The following is a 22,338-nucleotide window of genomic DNA, read 5'->3' as shown; positions in this document are numbered from 1 at the left end:
GCCTGCCCTCCTTCCAGAATGGAATGCAGTTCTACCTCTTGGTCATTTGTCTCAGACATTTTATCTTGTTTCTGGACATGTGCACGGTCATCTGCCTTTGCTTCTTGGACACGTTTAGTGTTTATCTGTGGCCTTAATACTTAATTTGAGTATGTGTTTTGGTATTTTTTATATTTTCTGATTGCCTCCAGGTAGATGTGATCAGAATGTGGGCTTTCCTTTTCACTCTTCTTATTGCTTAACTCTGAGTAACTTTCACAGGTGTTGTCTGCCTCCCTGGTATATGGTAGTTGGTATTGGTTCTTGCCTGGATTTTGGTGTTTTATAGAGTGTGATTGCAGCTTGACCATATGGCAGCAGTTGCTGTCTCTTATTGGGTAATATAGGGAGAGAAATAGTCTCCCAAAGTTAGAAAGGGGAGCATAAAACAGCCAAACAGCAACAGTAAAAACAAAAAACAAGAAAAACAACAAATTGACTGGATACTGGAGTCTATTATCGCAGAAAAGGAAGAGGAGGGAGATAAGAAAAAAAAATCTGTAACTTAATATGCTTATGACTTTAATATCCTCTTTCAGTTTCTTGCCTTCAAAGCTACCTGAGAGATTTCAAGATGCCACTGTTGGTTGTTATATTGTACCTCAGGATTTAATTTAATTTTCAGCCTGTTTTGTTTTTAAACTCTTTCCCTCTGGCCTTTTCCGTATTTAAAAAAAAACAAAAAACAAAACATCAGGGCTGACTCTTGGGCTGATGGTATCTGTGCATATGCGTAGCATAAGAACTCACCAGTGGTGAGGGTGGGGGGTGTTTGCTCGCTCAGGCACCCCCTCTAGTCATCAGAATGAAGGTGCGCAAACAGTGGGGGTCCAGTGAACAGATACCAAAGAACAGAAAATCAGAACAAAGCAAAACCAACCAAGTATATTGTCCACTTTTGCTCCAAGGTTCCCGTGGCGCTTTTCTGTGATCTGTCTGCTCCCCCGCTTGGTCTTAACCGTTTGATCTTGCCCAAATTGTGGGCCCTGAGCCGCTGAGCCTGGCAGAATCAAAAGATTTCTTTCTTTTGCTTACAAGTTCCATTAGCTATAAGACTTAGAACTTTTTAAATATTCCTGCCTATGTGGTTCCTTATTTTGGAGCTCTGCCCTGAATCTGCTCTGCCTGGTATTCTGTGGTGTTGCTGACAGCGAACTTCAACTGCACCTCCACCCTAGCCGCCTTTGGAACCTTTTGAGAAATAAATCTGATCTGAAGTGATGAAAAAATTGATTCATAGCAAGTCAAAGCTTCTTGGATTCTTGAGCCAATGTTTCTAATAGTGAATTTGAATTATAATATTAGAGAGTAATAACTGGTATGAGCAGTTGCTTGATGAAGAATTTAAGTCATGGCAAGCTAGAGATTAAGGTCTTTGACAGTGGTTAAAGACTCAACTACAAACTGGTCAGTGGTTCGAACCAAGTATCCACTCCCTGGGAGAATGATGTGGCAGTCTGCTCGCTTGAAGATTTACATCCTGCAGTTCTATGGTTGCTATGAGTTGGAGTTGACTCAGTGGCAACAGGTTCATCTTCATGTGATTGCACTTTTTATGTCTTTCCTACGCTGCCACTGCTGCTGTTAATAAGTGCTGTCAAGTCAATTCCAACCCATAGAAACCCTAGATATGGTTTCTAAGGAGCAACTGGTGAGTTTGAACTGCCAACCCTGTGGTTCAAAGCAACCTTGTGGCCGAGTGGTTACTTTTACAGCACCACACTAGGCCTCTTACATGAATGCCACCTCCAAATGCAGTGTAAGGAAAACAGTTCAAATGTGTTATAGATTGCTGATAGAATCATACGTTTCTCTTAGCATGCTACATAACATAAAGGATAGTTAAAACTTATTTAGCATTAGTTACATAGTCCTAATTGTTGTTGTTAAGTCCCTTCAAGTCATCCTGATGCATAGCAACCCTGTATACGGTTTCCAAGGAACTGCTGGTGAATTTGAAATACCAAACTGACCTGATGGTTGAGTGCTTATCCTGTGGTACCATACCAGGACTCCTAATGGTGGTGGTGTTAAGTGCCATTCAGTCGGTTTCAGCAACCCTGTATAGTATTTCCAAAGAGCAGCTGGTAAGCTTCAACTGCAAACCTTGAGGTTCAAACCAACTTTGCAGTCTAGCACATGAACCCACAGTGCCACACCAGGAGTCTAATAAAATTAAAATGAGGCCTAAAAAGGTATTTCCAAAGACCTAGATCATTCAGGAATGTGTTGCTAAATTAAGTACTGGCACCTGCTGTTCTAATCATTCCACTTGAAAATAATTATCAGATGTAAGATTGTAAGACTCATTATGATGCATTTACTGTGCTCAAATCTGATTGATTCTTTTTGAATATGAAATACTGGAGTTTAGTTAAACTCCCATGAAGTGCTATAGGATTAGCATGGACTGCTAACCACAAGGTTGGTTGTTCAAACCCACCAGCCTCTCCTTGGAAACCCTATACAGGGACACTATGTGTGAGAACCGCCTCGGTGACACTTAACAACAACCAATTCTTTAATAGCATTACTGATAAAAGTTATATTATTTAAACATCTGTATGAAAATGGAATATAGCTTAAGGATTGTTGTTGTTGTTAAGTGCCGTCGAGTCGGTTCCGACCCATAGCGACCCTGTACAGGGTTTCCGAGGGTGCAAATCTTTGAGTAGAAAGCCTCATCTTTCTCCCGCAGAGCGGCTGGTAGTTTCGAACCGCTGACCTTAAGGTTCGCAGCCCGATACTGGGAGTATATTCATTTGGGATCAAATATAATTGCCAATGTTTTAGAATTGTTGTTAAATGCAGTAGAGTCAGTTCCAACCCATAGCAACCCTATATAGAGAGTTTCTGAGGAGCAGCTGATGAATTTCAACACTGATAGTGCAATTCAAATGACCTTGTGGTCCAGTGCTTCTCCTACAGTGTCACATCAGGACTCCATTTTTTAGACTAGCTTGAAACAAAATGTAATGAATTTAAATGAAAAAGATAATGATTTCAGATGAAAATGTTCTAAAATTTCTAAACATTTTAAAAGATTCTAATTATATATCTGTTGTGTGAGAGAAGTATTCTTTTATATGGCATAATTATCTGGCAGCTTCTGACAGACATCTTCTCATTTATTCCAAACATTCTGACATGTTGTCTCTCTCATCCGGCACAGGGTTCAGTATTAAGTCTCTGCCTCTAGTCATTCCATACAAGTCCTATTGCTGCCAGGACCATTCCCTTTATCCGTTCTTGGGCTGCAGCATTATTGCCTATGCCAGTAGTCTCTACAACACACTGAATACAGCACACTCCCACTGTTAGCTGAGACTCACACCAGTGGCAACAGTGGGAGAGTGAGGAGATAGGGCAGGAAAGGAGTGCGGAGACAGGCATAAAGGCAACCTGAAGAAGTTCCTCCTATAATTCTGATATGCTCCCTAGGAGGATATAGATTGACCTACAAAGTAGCAAATACCCAAACAAGTCACCCACTGCCATCAAGTCAATTCTGACTTATAGGACACAGTGGAACTGCTCCTTAGGTTTTCTGAGTGTAAATCTTTAGGGGAGCTGACAGCCTCATCTTTCTCCCATGTTGAGGATATAAATTGACTTACAGAGTAGCAAGAGCATCACTTTGAGCTGGACATTTGACTGTGGATGAGGAACTCTCACTCCTGGAAAAGACAGATCCATAAAAGTGAATAGTAGACTTGAGTATTAAAAGAAAAGCTATGCAAATACTTGCCGTAGGATGCAGCAATGCCACTCTTAAATATTTATCCAAGAGAATTGAAGCATATGTTCACCCAAAAACTTGCACACAAGTGTTCAAAGCAGTTCCTGTCTAGAAACAGCTCTAATGCCCATCAACTGAACATATGTGATATAGTACTCAGCAATGAAAAGAAACCAGCTATTGTTCTATAGCACATGAATGAATCTCAGACAGGTAGATCAATACAAGCCAAACATAAAGACAGACCAATCATCCCTTACTATGCCTAGGACCATATTCCACACCCTCTCCCTGTATACCAAAATCCTCAAAATGCTCAGGTCCCTCTATGCACATCCCCCTGTATCCTCTAAATTGTCTCTAGCTCACTTACAATACCTAAAACAATGTTAGTGCTATATGTAAAAGGCCTTTGAGACATTGCTGCTCCTCCTCCCTCTATACCACTCCACCCCAGATATTTTTAATCCTAGAATACAGAACCAGTGCAGATGAAGGATACATGCTGTATGCTTTTACTTATATAAATTTTTAAACAAGAAGAACTAATAGTGACAAGGTAGATCAGTAGTAGCGTGGAGCAGTGTGTGGAGATTGATGTCAAAGGGCAGGAAGGAATGTTTTGGAGTGCTGGACATGTTCTCTATTAGATTATGGCAGTGGTTATATAGGCGTGCAATTTTAACGTAAGTGCAGTTTATTATATGCAAATTATACCTCAAATTTAACTTTAAAAAAAGATTATGTTCTGAGTCTGAGAGAACTGTAAATATAAACTTTCTATTATCCTTTTGCCTTTCATATATAATCTCTGATGGTAAGTTTTTAACACTTTAAATTTAGGTTTTGTGTTTTCCTTTCCTTTACCTCTGTCTATCCTCAACATACCGTAAATTAATTATAATTTGATATGGAAGCATTCTATGTAAATTTGATGAGTTTCTTTAGATTTTATATCTAAAGTATATCAGTCTGAAGCACATTATTGTATGTCCTTGCATTTTGGAAATTAAGACTGTTATTTTCATACAACATTTACAGTTGTATGAAGTGCTTTGATGATCACATTATATCATGCCAACCCAGAGAGTTAAACTGAAGTCCCATTTTGTAGATGAAAATTAAGCAGAACTCGGAGGAATTTAGCAAATTGCTTTTTTTCCCTGTGTTTTCTCTTGTCTTATTTTGAATCATTTTGTAAAGCATCTCTTCTGCTTTTTTTCCTTTCCTTTGAGAAATCACATGATTGTTAGAGATGAACTAAACCAATCAGTGAAAAGCCAGTTTACAAATGATGTGTAATGAAAGCTTTATGGTCTGTAATCTCTTTGAGGACAGGAATAATTTCTTACTAATCCTTATTTCTTAATTGTTTAGCACAGTACTTGTTGGCCAATAAATGTTTGCTTAATGAACACACTCCACTGTTTTTGAAAAATATTATGTCCTGTGTGTCTGCTTGTAACTTCAAAAGTATGTTTCTAAAATGCATCTAGAAACTTTTTCCAGAAGAACGGGATCATTATTTCTTTTTATTTTCTGGAAATAGTGGGAAAATAAACTACCTAAAACTAATCAGCTTTCCACCGCCCTGTTTCATCACTGACAGTAATTTGATGCATACCTTTTCTGGTTTCTCCCCCAAGTTCATGCATATATTTCCACTTATGTATATCAGTAACTTTTTTTTTGAAAACTTACTTGTGCTACACAAAACGGATCTGCAATGCTTGCTTTTTGTTCTTTCATTCAGTATAACCCGGACATCTTCCCTCAGTATATATAAGGTACCTCATACATTTTAATGAGTTAAGTATTCCAGAGTCCATAATTTTTATCATAGTTTATTCAACCATTTTCTTGTTCATGGGCATTCTGCTTATTTAAAATATTTTGTCATTAAAAAGTGCTACACTGATGTACATAGAATCTTACATATTCATTCAACCCTCTTACACCCAGTGTAAAGAAAGAAATCAGAACAGGATTAAACATTCTCCCATTTTTCCATGCCTAATTATTTTCATCTTTTTGTCCATTTTAGGAAGATGATTATTTCTTGTGTCTTGAGTTTTGTTTTTCATTCAAATAACCGTACTAGTACTACTACATTAAAAAATGACATTCCTTTGCAAAGGTAACGATTTACTAGTAGAGAACATACCATATGACATCTCAACATCTGCTGGTTAGGAAAGAAAGGTATTTTTAAAGAAAGGTAAGAAGGGTAGATGTATAATGTACAGTTGGCCCTCAAACAATGCAGGGATTACAGGTACCAACCACGACGCAGTGAAAATCCATGTGTAACAGTTACTAATAGCCTGCTGTTGAGGCTAACTTAGTTAGTAGTAGCCTGACTAATAACAAAAGCAGTTGATTAGCACCTATTTCACTGTAGAATAAGCACTGGACTGCTAACCACAGGGTCGGTGGTTCAAACCCAACAGCCGCTCCTCAGAAACATTATAGTGTGGCTTTGAGTAGAAACTGACTTGACGGCACTTAACACCAGCAACAACAAAGGGAATATATTTCATGTACTCTCTTATTTTCTTCATACAACCTGCTACAGATGTCTGTCCATGGAAGATGTTTAATAAATACTTGTCAAATGAACAAGAGATATTTCAGGAAAGACCTTAGTAGGTTCGTTTGGGACTGCCAGGTGTCATCGGTTCAATTTAGTTCAATTCATGGAACTTCATGTGTGTCATAGTAGAACTGTGCTACATAGGTATTTCAGTGGCTGATTGTTTAGAAATGGATTTCCGTGCCATTCTTCCCAGGCACTTCTGGGCAAACTCAAACCACCAACTTTCCATTAGAAGAAAATACGTTAACCATATGTACCACCTAGAGCTTCTTCCTATAAGACTAGTACCCTAAACCATCCTTAGATGATTAGGTGAGAAACAGGATAAAATGGAATCATGTCTAGAGCACAGTCAGTTTGAACCTCAGGGTCAGTGGTTCAAACTCATAGCAGCTCCTTGGAAAACCCTATACATGGTTTCTATGAATTGAATACTGACTCATTGACACTTAACAACAGCAACTGTGTGTGTGTGAGTGAGAAGGAAGATACGAAAAACCAACTTGAATAAGAAAAAGCCATGATGTATAAGACTTAAACAAGATCTATGTTTATCTAAACCTTAGAGGAGAGTAGGGTGGACTGAGGAATGTACAGGTATAGTTACGACAGTAGTGAGGAGAGAGTTCCGTCCTGGTTAGGGTTGCTGATCTGTCATTTGTCTCTAGTAATGTTAGCATGTGTGAAATATTCATATTAGCCCAGTTTAAGACTTTTCATTTAGTAACTGAAAGTTTTAATCATCCTGTAAGTCGTTCTCTGCTTCCTAAAAACGGTGCTTATTTTTTTGTGTTTAGGATCACTTTACTTCTCCAGATGAGTACGACGACCCCACTGTCCTCTATGAAGCCATTGTGTCTCATGAAAAAAACCTCGTAATAGCTCATGAAGGGGATCCTGCATGGCGGAGTGCAGTCCTCGCCAACTCTCCTTCCTTGCTTGCTCTGCGGCATGTCATGGATGATGGCACCAATGAATATAAAATCATCATGCTCAACAGACGCTACCTTAGCTTCAGAGTCATTAAAGTACGTTCCTGAGGCCTTTGTCTGTGTCTGCAAAAGTGGAGTTTACATAACTTGATACAAACTTAAAAAGTGACTAAATGTTTTTACTGAAAATAATGACCATACATACTACATTGATGTTCATTGTTTGTTGTTGTTGTTGTTATGTGCCGTGGAGTCAGTTCTGACTCTTAGCGACCCTGCATAGGGTTTCTGAAGCTGTAAATCTTAACGGGAGCAGAACGACTCATCTTTCGCCTGTGGAACAGCTGGTAGTTTCGAACTGCTGACCTTAAGGTTCTCAGCCCAATTCGTAACCACCACGCTACCAGAGCTCCTTAGGTTTGTAGTTTAGAAGCATCTAATTTGGCTTCTTCCAGTAGTAATTTATTCTGAACTTTTCTCATATACCGTAAGGCCTTAGAAATTTTGCTTCTCTCAATTTTGGCAGTCTTTGATGCATTATATGGCAGTGTGCTCTCCAGTATATAGGAGATCTAGGCAGCAGCTCATCTTACAGTATTGCTAGTATGACGTGATTCTTAGGTTGCAAGGTTCTTCCAGAGCTCATGCTAATTAGTGGTTCACTCTTCACTTTCCTGTTTGCTTATTGCCACTGCTGCTGTTTAAACATCTCAGATTTTACACACATACCCCACTGCTCTCTGAACTTTTAATCATTTTTCTTTAGTAGTTGTAATAGTCTCTCTTTTTTTTTTTTAAAAAAAAAAAAAAAAGCTTTTATTATAAATTGAGTAATAGTTTACATGGGAGAACATTGGTTTTGCACTCAATCGTATTTTGTTTCATTGCAATGATTATAATCCCCTCCATGCATCATCAGTTAATAGTAGTTGCTTCCACTCCCTCTGTTTTTTGTTGGGTTTTTTTTTTTTTTGATGTACACAAAAAACTCAGCAATATATCATCGTTTAAATAACCAAAGGGTAAGCCAGCCTCCTGGCCTCCAGCACACAGCTGTTCTCTTTCCATGAGTCTATGCCATCACCTCTGCCTCCATCTCTGGTATTTCTGCTTCTCTGGTTAGGGTCCCACATTCCACTCATGCTCCCTTGATGGTCCTAGAATGTAAGATTTCTAACATAAGATGTTCCTGGAATGTAAGAGTAACTGCTCCCCGCTTTGTGTTATAAAACTTCTACCTTTACAGCTGTGACCATTACAAGTAGTCATGATAACAATTACTCACTGTTGAATCAAAAGAATCCTGTCCTCATCTCCTTTTGCCAAACCCATCTAGACAAGATGAAAACTATTCAGGGGGAATGGCCTACTTTTTAATCTTTGTCATATAATCAACCCATAAATGTCAAAAGCCTTGTTTCAAGTATAAATATTTGCTACCCTAATTTCTATCAAAAATATCTATTGGCTAAATTACAAAAATGTAGTGCTTCTCCCATTTGAAAAATAATATGAGCTCACAGATTTAATTAATATTCTACAGCAGAGTGAAGGAAAGAGCCTTGTGGGCACTTACTATCTAACAACCTGATAATGACAAAGGAAAAGGCTTATCTTTGTCTCCTACTTGTTATCAAAATGAATTTTTATCCCTACCATTTCTAGTCTTTGTTCCTATGAATTTTATTCTTGACCTTTTAACTTCATTCCTGTGTGTTCTGCTTTTCAGGTGAACAAGGAATGTGTCCGAGGGCTTTGGGCAGGGCAACAGCAGGAGCTTGTTTTCCTACGTAACCGTAACCCAGAAAGAGGTAGCATCCAAAATGCAAAGCAAGCTCTGAGAAACATGATAAACTCATCTTGTGATCAACCTATTGGCTACCCAATCTTTGTCTCACCCCTGACAACTTCTTACTCTGACAGCCATGAACAGCTTAAAGAAATTCTTGGGGGACCTATCAGCTTGGGAAACATCAGAAGCTTCATCGTATCCACCTGGCACAGGTGACCCATAGGATTGCAGTTCTTGTTGGTGTTATATCCTGACCTTAATCCAGGTGGTGTGCATTCACTCATAGAAAGACCACCAATGCTGTGTCACATTATAAACCTACCACATCTGATTTCAGGAAGTAGAGCCTGTGCATTTTATCTTCAGACTTAAATAAATCTAATGCACAACTCTGTAGGAACCATTGCTCTAGCATTTGGTAGAATTTTAAATAGTTCCTTTTTGTTTACTTTTTTAAAACTTTGTTTTGATTACTGCTGCTGCTGCTGCTGTGTACTGTGGAATTGGTTCCGACTCCTAGAGATCCCGTATAGGGTTTCTGAGGCTGTCAGTCTTTATGGGAGCTTAAAACCGCATCTTTCTCCTGTGGAGCAGCCAGTGGATGCGAACTTTTGATTGTATGGTTAGCAGCCCAGCGCGTAATCCACTACTATACCAGGGTTGCTTTTTGATTACTAGGCTGAAAAATCATGATATTGTAACTGGTAGGTATTTAATAGTGACCAGTAGCTGATTGTGAGTGCTTTACTCTTCTTCGCTTTTTGGCCTGAGTACATGAGCCAACAAACAGAGCAAGTTAAGAGAAAAACAAGAAACTTGTCAGAGTGGATTACTTCCTCCTATTTTATCACTTTGTTGTAGCGCTCTATGCTTACTGAATCTCCTTGCTGTATCATGCAGTGATACTACTGTCCTCTTAGCAGTTCATTCATCACCCCAGTCACAAATAGATAGTGTTTAAAGTATGCGCATGAATTTTTTTCTCTGCTTTTTATATTGTGTAGGAACATCATGGTTTGGTGGATAGTGATGAAAAACCACAGAAAATTGTTTTTTTCCTGAGAATTTTTCAGATTCTTAAAATAGAAACCATGAGAAATGAGAAAAGTCAGAATCTTGTTAGAGTTATCAGACCTAATGATGAGAGCAATTAGCTCTCTTAAATGTTGTTGCTGCTAAGTGCCATTGAGTCGGTTCCAAATCAGAAAATCTTAGCGACCCTGTATAGGGTTTCTGTGGAGCAGCTGGCAGGTTTGAACCACCACCTTCCAGTGCTGATCCTACATGCCACGTCTGCCTGGGAATACCCAACACATAATAAGCAAAGCTTCACCATTTTAGCATCAGTTCCCCTTAAACAGAAGAGTTGTGTTCAAAGCATTTTCTTTTCAAAAAGATATCTATTACGTTGGAATTACCTTGAGAAGATTAAGTTATTGCTCTTTAAGAAAATAGTATAGAGACTGGATACCCAACTGTCCTGAAGAGTTTGTTGACTAAGGACTTTTTTGGTACATGGAACTTTCAATGTCAAACTGGGACAGTTATGAGAAACTGGGATAATTGGTCATCCTACATAGAGATTAAAAAATAAAAGTAAAGTGAAAAAGTAATTTTAGTATCTTTCTCCAAGTGCAGAACCATAACAATATAAGTGAATTAGGGCTCCGTGGTTGCATCTTTCAGAAACTTAGAAAAGACCTGGGCAAGAATTCTATAGTTCTTAGGTCATTGTTTGAAAACATAGCAATACTGATTCCTAGTATTGTTTATACCTCAAAGATGTTCAAGAGTGGTATTGGTGACATCATCTGTTCAGAGTAGCTGGGGAGAGGATAAAGTACCTACCTTAAGGAAGCCTTGAGACTCATGTTTCTCTGCTGTGGTTTTTGTTCCTAGGTTAAGGAAAGGGTGTGGAGCTGGTTGTAACAGTGGTGGCAATATTGAAGATTCAGATACCGGAGGTGGAACTTCCTGCACTAGTCACAATGCAACCACTGCCAATGATCCCCACAGCAACGTGTCCCAAGGAAGCACTGGACACGCAGGACAAGAATCAGGAGCAGGGCTCCATCCACCTGTCACAGCTCATCCTCCAGCATTAGGTAACAGGAAACAAAACTATGTGATCAGTGCTAACCTCTTAGCTAGGTTTTCAGTATACCTAACAGGCTTTTTGTAGTAACTCTTACCTTAATTACTCTTAGTCCTAGTAACCCTGAATATGAACCTGAAGAGTCATATCAAACAACTGTTAAAGAATGCAGAAGAACCTGCTTTTTACTAGCATAGATCGTTTTTTTGCTGTTAAGTGCTATTGAGTATGTTCTTCCTCATAGCGATCCTGTGTAGAATTTCCAAAGAGCAACTAGTATATTTGAACCATTGACCTTGTGGTTAGTAGTTCAGTTCCTATCCTACAGTGCAATACCAGTATCACTAATAATCCATATTTACTAATAATTCCTTATTGTATAGGAAAATTGGAGTCCTGATGTGGCGCTGTGGGCTAATGCGTCAGAAAGCAAAGTCATTTAAACTGCAAGTTTGGTGGCTCTAGCTCTCCAGCTGCTCTTTGGAAAGCCTATACAGGGTAACTATGGGTTGGAATCGACTCGACGGTAGTTAACAACAACAACAATAGGAAAATTATGATGTAGTATCCACTCTTATCAGCAGTGAAATGGCAGTAATACCATAAGAAATAATATTGTAGTAGAGAATTTGTTCCTTAATATAAAATAACCCAAACGTGAAATGTTTTATGAAATATCACAAAGTTAAAATGCCATTACAAAATTAAGAAGAAATCATTGCAGTTCATGTATGAAGAAGTTGATTTTTTCTTTTTTAGCTGTTTATTGTGAATTTGATGAAGGTTTACAGAGCATATCAATTTTACATTTGACAATTCATACACATTTTGTTGCATCTCATTGACTGCAGTCTCCCCCGTGTGTGTCTCATGTTCCCATCCTCCTTTCCTAAATCTCAAATGGTTGATTACTCTAAGGCGTGAGTTTCTCACTAGCATCATTGTTCCCCTTATGGACCTATTGTTTGGCTAGAAATTACTCATTTTCAGACCTGGAGGGTGACTAAGGGCCAGGTTCCACCAGTCTGTGTCCCACCAGTAAGCCTGGTTGTTTTTATGATTGAGTTATTTGGGTTTTTGGTGTTTTGTTTTTGTTTTTCATTTAAAAAAAAAAGCTTTTATTGTGAATTGAGTGATAATTTACATGGGAGAACATGGATATTACAATGATTACAATCCCCTCAATGCATAATCTGTTACCAGTATTTGCTTCTATTCCCTCTGTTGTTGTTTTTTTTGGATGTACACAAATAGCACACAGATATATATTAGTTGTTTTTTTTAAAAAAGGGTACATTCTGCAAGCCAGTCTCCTGGCCACCAGCATACAGCTTTTCTCTTTCCATGAATCTAGAGTCCTCAGCTGCTGTCTCTCTCTCCATGTCTCTCTCTCATCTCTGCCTCCATCTCTGGTGTTGCTGCTTCTCTGGATAAGGTCCCATGGTCCACTAATGCTCTCCTCTCTTGGTGGTCCTAGGGTCCTCTGTTCCTGGACTGTAAGGTTAGCTACTCCCCCCAGTCTGTTATACAACTTCTTCCTGTACAGTTTTGATCATTGCAATTAGTCATGATAACAGTTACTCAGTATAGAACCAAATGAATCCTATCCCCATCTCCTTTCACCAGACCTGTCTAGACAAGATGAAAGCTGTTCAGTGGGAATTCTACCTTTCCCCACACACTGAATCTAAACTCTCTCTTGAAAACTTGTAAGCCAGCTACTTCATCTCTTTATAGCCCCCATTTAGGTAGCCAGTGTTGCCCATCCCTATCAACCCTGTGTACAGAGGGGATAGGCTTGGCTTGATCCTTGATTTGAAGACTCCTTCCCTCTCAGTTGTTATTTTGAGCTACTACATCCATAAGTATAGGTCAAGTTCATCAAATTGTAGCAATTTACACTTGCTTCCTTTATTATGATTGAGTTTTAGTCCACATTTTTCTCCCACTATATTCAGGATCCTCTACTGTGTTCCTTTTCAGAGAAGTTAATAGTGGTAGCCAGGCACCATCTAGTTCTTCTGGTCTCAGGTTTGTGGAGACTGATGTTCAAGTGGTCCATTTGTCCAGTGGAGTAATTTTGTCCAGTCATCTTTGATTTTCATCACTCTTCTTTCTTCCAGACAGAGACCAATGGTTGCGTTTAAGACTACAGCCACTACTCACCAAAGTAGGATGTAGATGCCAAAAAATAGGACCAACCACATAGAACTCAGATGCCATGCTCACGGTTATGGGGTTTATTAGGAAAATTAATGGGTTATAATTCAGGGTTAGAAATGCTCAGGACACAGCTGTTCTAGTCAGGACAGCCTGCTTCAGCCATGCCCACAGACAGGCCTCTCTTGGCCTTGGCCATGTTACAAAGCTCTTTTAGAGCTGCTGATAAATGTCTACTATTCTACCATAAGAAGTCTCAGCATGAAGGCACTTGACTATAGCTCTGTGTGTCAGCAAACCTAGCTCCCCTAGTTAAGTGCCACTCAACTTTACTTGCTCCATGAGCTGGGAAGCCCACCACTCTGCCTGGTGTTCTGGCTCTTGTTTCTGCTGCTACTGCTCTGCCACTCCCCTGTTCTTCTGTGTTGTCACAGCTGTGTATCCCTGGGTGGAGAAGGTTCACTGTGCAGAGATCTCAGAGTCCAAAGGATGCATGCACTCCACTCCTGGCTGTTCTCTGATGGTTGTGAGATCTCCCATTCCTGTTTCTGAAATGATTCATTTTATACATGTTAGAGCTCCAAGTTTTTATGATCTCAATTGTCTCTGTTAACAATCAAAATTGAATTCAGTCATCCCATCAACATCTTAGTTTGGTAGGGTGGAGGGTCAGAGAAAAAGAGGAAGACCCCCAGTGAGATGGATTGGCAAAGTGGCAGCATCAGTGGGCTCAAGCGTAGCAACAATAGTGATGTTGGCCCAGGATTGGGCAGTGTTTTGTTGTGCTATGCATAAGGTTGCTATGAGTCGGTATCAGCTCGATGGCACCTATCAACAACAACAAATCAGCATCTTCTCCTACCTCATCTTACCCAGACCCATCAGGAAAAAGTTGTTGGGTAGGAGTTTAAAGGACAGTGGGTTAAAAAAAAAACATTGTCTTTGTAAACTACATTATGCCAATTGACCATGATGCTCCCAGAGACTATGGTCCTGAGCCCCTTGGGCCAGCAATTCATTTCCTCAAGGTGTTTGGTAATGTCCAAGAAACTTACATATTTTTACCACCTATATGTTCCACCACATTCACCAATATATTTACAGCAAAGGTACATAGCCATGTACAAATGTTCACTAATCTCTATATAGATCCCTGGTTATTCTCTCACTCTATCTCCTACGATCAGTCTGAGTGTATACCCACACATCTACCTGTAGGTCTGCCTAGTAAAGTGGAGGATCAGTGAAAAAGAGGAAGACTCCAAACGAGATGAATTGACACAGTGGCAGCAGCAATGGGCTCAAATATAGCAACAATTGTGAAGCTGGCATAGAACCAGGCAATGTTTTGTTCTGTTGTACATAAGGTTGCTATGAGTCAGTACCAATTCAATGGCACCTAACAACATCACCTATAGATCACTGTTATTGCAAGATTGCATATATAACTGTATGTACTTCTGTTGCCTTCTCTTGCCCTCTCACCCCTGGTAACCATCAAAGAATGTTTAAGTTTGGAAGTCTTTTCTTGACTTTTTACAGTATTGGTCTCATACAATATTGACCTCTTATGATTAAGTAATTTCACTCAGCATAATGTCTTCCAGATTGATCCATGTTATGAAGCACTTCACAGATTTGTCATTATTCTTTTATGTTGTGTAGTATTTCATTGTATATGTGTACTAACGTATGTTTACCTGTCCTTCCATTAATGGGTATTTAGATTATTTCTTTTTACTAATTTGAATTATACTGCAGTGCGGGTATGCATATATCTATTTCTGTCATGGGTCTAATTTCTCTAGGATATATACCAAGTAGAGGGATTGCTGGGTCAAATGACATTTCAGTTTCCAACTTTTTGAGGAAGCTCCATCCTGATTTTCACAGTCTTTGCCCATTTCACAGTCCTGTCAGCAGTATATGAGGGTTCCAGTCTTTCCATAACCCTCTGTTCTGGGGTTTGTTTGGGTTTTTTTTTTAACTTTGTGTGGCAGTGCGGGTTAATGCGCTGGACTACAAGGTCGGTTTGAACCACAAAGTCGGCGCTTCAAGCTCACCAGCTGCTCCTCAGAAACACTACAGGGTCTCTATGAGTCGGAACTGACTCAACGGCACTTCACAACAGAAACATCAATGCTGAACTAGAAAAGAATGTATGTTGTGCTTTTGTTGGGTTGAGTGCTCTGTATGTCCGAAGTCAAGTTGGCTGATTGTGTTGTTGAGTTCTATGTCTTTGTTGAGCTTCTTTCTAGTTACTCTGTCCTTCATTGAAAGTGGTGGAATTAAATCTCCTATTATTGTAGAATTGTCTGTTTCTCTCTTCAGTTCTGTTAGAGTTTGATTTGTTTCTTTTGAGGCTCTTTCATTGGATGCATAGAGATTTATTGTGACCATGTTCACTTATTCAATTGACCCTTTCATCATTATGTAATATCCTTCTTTGTCTCTTCTGCTGATTTTTGCCTTAAAGTCTGTTTTATCATAGACTAATATTGACACTCCTTTTCTTTTTTGATTGCCATTAGATTGATTTTTTTTTTCAATCCCTTGATTTTAAGTCTATTTTTGTCTTTGTGTGTAAGGTGTGCCTATTGTAGACAACATGTTGATGGGTCCTGTTTTCTTATCCATTCTACTAATCTGTCTCTTGACTAGAACATTTAATCCATTTACATTCAGTGTATTTATTGATAGGTATGGTTACGAATTGGGCTGCTAACCTTAAGGTCAGTAGTTTGAAACTACCAGCTGTTCCATGGGAGAAAGATGAGGTATTCTGCTCCCATAAAGATTTACAGCCTCGGAAACCCTATGCAGGGTCACTGTGAGTCAGAACTGACTCCATGGCACACCATTACCACCACCACCACCATCACCATCGTGAATTGATTGCTGTCAATTAGCTGTATATGTGTTTTTTTTGTGGTACTGCTGGGTTTTTTGTTCCACATAATTCTCTGTGCTGTGTTCATTTTGTTGTGCATTTTCTTGTCAATTTCTTCATTACTGTTATTTTAATGTTTGCTAAATTTTTATGATTTTCCTTTTTGTTTTGAGAGGCAGGTTTATTTTCTTTGATATCTGTATGTTATTAATTTCTTCCCAAGTTTAAAAACAGTCTGTTCTATCTTGAAATGCACTTAATTTCATCTCCATTTGGAGTTTCTTTAACTGCACTATTCCTCCCCTCCCCCTCGCCTTTTTTTTTTTCCCCAACGTTTCCGTTTATAGATTGATATCTCTGGTTCCCTGTTTACAGTCTTGTAATTTTGTTTTACTTTGGATACTTCTGTGTCTGGGTTGCCTTCTGGTTGGTGTAGTCACATATGTTAATCTTAGGTTGTTGTTAGCTGTTGGTTCTTTGTTCAAAGAACTCCATTTAGTACTTTTTGTCAAGTTGGTCTCATTTTTACAAATTCCTTTCATTTCTTTATATATGGAAATACCCTAATTCCACCATTGTATTTGAGTGACAATTTTTCTGGATATATGACTTTTGGTAGGCAGTATTTTTCTTTCAGTCTTATGTATGTCATCCTGTTGCCTTTTTACTTGCATGATTATTGTTGAGAAATCAGAGTTGAGTCATACTGATTCTTCTTTGTAGGTAACTTTTGATTTTTCATGAGCTGCTTTCAGGATTTTTTAAAAGAGGTAGTCTTGTTTATTTTTTAATATTCCTATGAAAGATAATTTAGGAATTATTTCAAACGTAAGTTCTGATGTTTGCTGTAAATTACTTGATTAGTATTTTCTTGTGCCCTGAGATGTAAATTTTTAAAAAGCTTCACCAAATAAAAATTATATTATAAAATATAAGGAGTAAAGTTTCAGGTATGTATTACTTTTTCACAGCTTTAAAAGGTTTTGGGTATAACCAAATTGACAACAGTAACTTTAAAGCTTAAAGTTAATTAAATTAAAGAGAAGGGGACAGAGAAACCAGATTACTAGAAGCAGAACATCCAGAAATGAATTAATGAGAATGTTAACACTTTGTGGGAAACGTAAACAGCATCTCAGAACTTGTAAGTATTGTTGTTGAATGGGAGCCTGATTTACTACATAAAGTTGCATTGAAAATACAATAAAAAATTACTTTAGAACAAAAACAGGTTACCAGAAATTTAATGTACTTACAAATGAAGCATGTACATAATTAAATAATTGTTGTTGTTGTTAAATGTTGTTGAGTGGATTTCGACTCACAGCGACCCTGAGTAAAAGTTTTCAATATAAATGCTATCTTTTATAAATTCACTAAGAAATTGCTTAAGGGTGAAAGTCTCAGACTCATATTGGAAGCATCCCACTTACAGTGAGCATGTGCTGTTGTTATTTCTCCATCTCTAGGCACTAGCCACAGCTCTCACTCTGTCCAGTCAAGTCTGGTCAGACAGTCCCCTGCGCGAGCCTCGGTAGCCAGCCAGTCCTCTTACTGCTATAGTAGCCGGCATTCATCTCTCCGGATGTCCACTACTGGATTTGTGCCTTGCCGGCGCTCTTCCACCAGTCAGATATCACTTCGAAACTTACCTTCATCCATCCAGTCCCGCCTCTCCATGGTGAACCAGATGGAACCCTGCGGACAGAGTGGCATGGCCTGTGTGCAGCACGGCCTACCTTCTTCCAGCAGCTCCAGCCAAAGCATCCCAGCCTGCAAACACCATGCTCTTGTGGGCTTTCTTGGGACAGATGGAGGTCAGAATGGTGCCACTGATGCACAGCCAGGCAACAGTCCTGCCAATAATTCACATGCCAAAAAGGGGGAAGTGATTTACAGAGTCCAAGTGAGTAAACCCCAGAAGTCTTCCTGTACTGGTTCTGGTGTGCCATTTGTTTTCATTTCTGTTGCTTATGGAATAAGGGTTCTTGAAGAACTGAACACTTTGAATGTTGAAAACAAAGTTTCCGCCAGCTTAAAAATCAAAAGCAAGTAGGTTCTACACGAGTGGTATTTGTTCCTTATTCAGCTATTGTCACATGACCACTGCAATAAGGTCTACCAATAGACTAGAATTTGGGAGAGGAGGGGGCTCTTTAGATTTTTTTTTATTCCCTATAGATAGTGGAGAACTTAAGACACAGAGTCCTATGAAGTAATCATAAGAAATTTTGTTCATAATTGAATGGTTCTTGATTATCATAAAAAATAATGTGGCCCATATTTATGTGCAATATAGATTGTGGATCCCAGTCAAATTCTGGATGGAATCAACCTGTCAAAAAGGAAAGAGCTGCAGTGGCCCGACGAAGGAATTCGGTTAAAAGCTGGGCGAAACAGCTGGAAAGACTGGAGTCCTCAGGAAGGCATGGAAGGCCATGTAAGTTCTCTTAGGAAGTCAGCTGCCTGGTCCTCTGACGTCCTTATAAAATGTGACCCACTTATAAGCATGAATTTAGATCATTCATGTATGTTGCTGCCTTGTGCCCATTGAGTCTATACGTTTATAACAATGTGACTTTTTAAAATAAACAGGTCTTTTTTTAAATAGGGAAGGCTAGGATTAAAGTTGATAAAACTTGAGAACTAACTCCAAATATATATAAATTGAATTCCCCATGAATTTATACATAAAACCAAACCACACCTCCTGCCACTGAAGTGATTTCAACTCTCAGTCACCCTGTAGGTCAGAGTGGAGTCCTAGTGTGGCGCTATAGGGTAAGCACTGGACCTCAAGGTTAGTTAGAGCCGCAAGCTCGGCAGTTAAAGCTCACCAACTGCTCTTCAGAAACCCTATATAGGGTTTCTGTGAGTTAGAACCGACTGGACATCACTTATCAGTCACAGCAATAGGACAGAGTAGAACTGCTCCATAGGGTTTCCAAGACTAAATCTTTACAGAAGTAAACTGCCGTGTCTTTATCCCTCGGAACAAATGGTGGATTCCAATCACTGTCCTTTTGGTTTGCAGCGAAACTCTTAACCACTGCACCACCAGGGCTTCAAAGAGTTCATGGAAAAATGTCATTATTTTGTAATTCAGTTTTTCCACAAACTCTTTTTAGCCCCTTCATACTTATTCTCAAATCAGTTTCATATTGGCCTTCGTTTTTAGTTTGTTTTTTTAAAATCGGTTTTCAGAAATTATTATTACATAGCTGTAGCCTCTGGTATGGTGGTGTAGGATAAGAACTAGACTGCTAACCACAAGGTCAGTGTTTCAAGCCCACCAGCCTCTCCTTGGAAACCCTAACAGGGTTGCTATGAGTCAGAACTGACTCCATGGCACCTAACAGTGACAACCACATAGCCTTAGTTTTTGATTACTAAACTAAGTATCTTTTGCTTATGTCTTCAAGATTCATCATTATTATTCTCACTAGTTTATATCCCCTACAGTGAACACTAGCCCTCCATGTAGAAGAGATGATTACGCCCAGTGTGACTCCCTTTGCTAAAGAAAGTGTTACCCCTCTTCACAAATCACTGTTACTTTATTGAAACCAAATTTTGATAGTCCTGAATTTCACTTACTTTGCCCTTATCCACCTGAAGAATGGGTGAAAAAGCTCCCTTACATTCTCAAATACTCTGTCTTACAAACAAAAGTGTAAAAATTGTCCAGTGTCTTGACACCATTGAATTCACATGGATGAATAACTTTTGATTATTCCTTTAGATATGTCGAAGTCTGGAAATTAAGCCACTGGATATGAGTCCCTAAACCCTGTGCTGTTCAGTAAGGTAGTCTTTAGCCACATAAGGCTATTTAAATTTAAATAAAATTTGCACTTCATTTCCTTAGACCCACTAGCCACATGTGCTTACCATATTGGACAGAAAAAAAAAACATTTCTGTTATCAGAAAGTTTAGAAATGCTTGACATGCAAAGATGTGCTCCCAGGTAGCATGAGTCCCAAAAAGAAAAGTCTGTGGCAATCACGTGGAAATAACAAGGGTAGGTTACTTCTTATCAGATGCACCTAGCAAATACATTTGTCCTTAGAGAAATCTTTTAGTATAAATGCAAGCAAGATTTTACTTCCCACTTCCCCTCTTCTCTTTCCCCCACTATCCAGATAAAGAATCTTTAGTTTTTAATACATGAATTAACAGCACCTGTAAATGCCTACAAAGGAGCTCTGGTAGAGTAGTGGTTACAAGTTGGGCTGCTAAACTCAAGGTCAGCAGTTCAAAACTACCAGCAGTTCCATGGGGAAAAGATGAGGCTTTCTGCTCCCATAAAGATTTACAGCCTCAGAAACCCTGTACAGTGTCACTATGAGTCGGAACCGACTCCACGGCACAAAACCACCACCACCACCATAAATGCCTACAAGGAAGGTTTTTATGTTCATTTTAAATATGTTTATATTCCTAACATATATATAAAGAAGGGATTTACAGGGCAAGTAATAATTTATATTTTTAGTATTAGATTGTTATTCTAATGATGAATAGATTCTGAAGTCAGTAGACTTTTGGAATGAATGTCCAGTTTTATATTTTGGAGATTCTGTTCTGCTCTGCTTGTTACGTATAAATCCATTTTGACTTTACGGGAATAAGTTATCAACTCCTCTCCCACCAACCCCACTTTTCCTCATTTAGGTTTTCTATACAATTTTTAACAGGATTTTTTTAAAAACTCAGCTTTAGTGAGTTTGACTTTAAAAAGTGCTCTTTGGGTTAATACTAATCAACCTTCCAGTTGTGCTTCCTTGTACCCACTGCTAATCCTAAATGAGGTCTGAGAGTTTGTGAGTATATTAAAGGTCTCTGCCACTAACTTACTTTATTCTAAATCATTAGGTGATTCACCGATGGGTGCCTTGCAGCAGAGATCCAGGTACTAGATCCCACATCGACAAGACAGTACTGCTGGTCCAGATTGATGATAAATATGTGACTGTAATTGAAACTGGGGTACTAGAACTTGGAGCTGAAGTGTGAGCAAGTATTTTATAACTACATTATTTCCCTCTGAATTCCAAGACAGGAAGAAAGAGGAGAGAGCAGAAGATGCCAGCAGGCATCACTTTGATCTGATGTGGGAGAGACTTGGAAATAGAGTGGGCTTGGGAAAGCGCCTCTCCTTCACCCTTCACCATGACTTCTGTCACTGTCTTCATCCCCAAATAAAGCAGAAATATTTTTTTTTAAGTTAGCTACTGAGAAAACATTTAGCATGAAGGATGCAGTTCTGTTAAAATACATTAAGAAAGGTTTTTCCTATGCATTGCCCATGCTTTAAATCAACAAACTTCATTTCTAAACTGTGATCTCCTATTTTTCTAATTTCTTTGCCAAAAATACTTGCCATGTTTTGTCATAGAACATAAAATCCATTGACCTTAATTTTAAAAAGCAAACCAGTGTACAAACCTTCAGTTTGATATATTACAGTATAAACGTTAAATGTACACGAAAGAGACTACGAAAAGACATAGAATATATCTTATTCCTTGAGCGCTAAAATCTTTAATGAAAAAGAAAACTGCACTAATTTTTTACAGCAATGCACTAAAGTCTGAGATTGCTCAGAACATTTATTTATATATGAAAATAAAGTACCGTTATTTAAATTGCCTTTGGAATTAACCCCTTCTCTTCCCTTCCTATGTAAAGATAGGTAGCAGGACATGTGTTGCTCATTCTTGTGTTTTGATCTGTGTCCATGCGAGTTCCTTGGATGCTTTCATTAAGATGAGTAGTAAGTCTCAAGATAGACATAGCTTCACTGCTCATGATCAGTGACTTGGTCTGGTGTCCACACTGCAGATCTGCTCAGATGTAATGCAGTGCACGCCAATGGCCTGCTGCTCTCCACTGGGAAGGGAAGCAGACTCTGCTAGAACTGAAGAAGATGCTTTTGCTTTTAGAAGAAGGAGAAGATGGATTTAAAGAAAAGATTTGCTTTTCTTGGAAGAGTTCTTAGCTCTTGGAGTTATTCATATACAGTTCAGTTAATCAAGTAAAAATATTTTCAAACAAACGTATCCAAATGGTGCAATTCTTACTATTATAGCCC

General features: G+C 38.8%; 1 protein-coding gene across 1 annotated transcript in view; it reads left to right on the top strand.

The window, feature by feature from the left end:
* PCNX (pecanex homolog (Drosophila)) overlaps window positions 1-21,466 on the top strand; it is a 324,383-nt gene extending 302,917 nt beyond the window's left edge. The window contains exons 31-36 of the mRNA XM_006865614.1: window positions 7,172-7,402; window positions 9,036-9,310; window positions 10,998-11,203; window positions 17,713-18,149; window positions 18,543-18,683; window positions 21,120-21,466. Coding sequence (XP_006865676.1) covers window positions 7,172-7,402; window positions 9,036-9,310; window positions 10,998-11,203; window positions 17,713-18,149; window positions 18,543-18,683; window positions 21,120-21,260 — 1,431 coding nt within the window. The 3' untranslated portion in view covers window positions 21,261-21,466. The remainder of the gene's footprint in view (window positions 1-7,171; window positions 7,403-9,035; window positions 9,311-10,997; window positions 11,204-17,712; window positions 18,150-18,542; window positions 18,684-21,119) is intronic.
* The last annotated feature ends 872 nt before the right edge of the window (window positions 21,467-22,338 follow it).

The sequence above is a fragment of the Chrysochloris asiatica genome, unplaced genomic scaffold (assembly GCF_000296735.1).
Source record: "Chrysochloris asiatica unplaced genomic scaffold, ChrAsi1.0 scaffold00079, whole genome shotgun sequence".
NCBI classification, from domain to species: domain Eukaryota; kingdom Metazoa; phylum Chordata; class Mammalia; order Afrosoricida; family Chrysochloridae; genus Chrysochloris; species Chrysochloris asiatica.
This window is presented reverse-complemented; position numbering and strand designations above follow the sequence as displayed.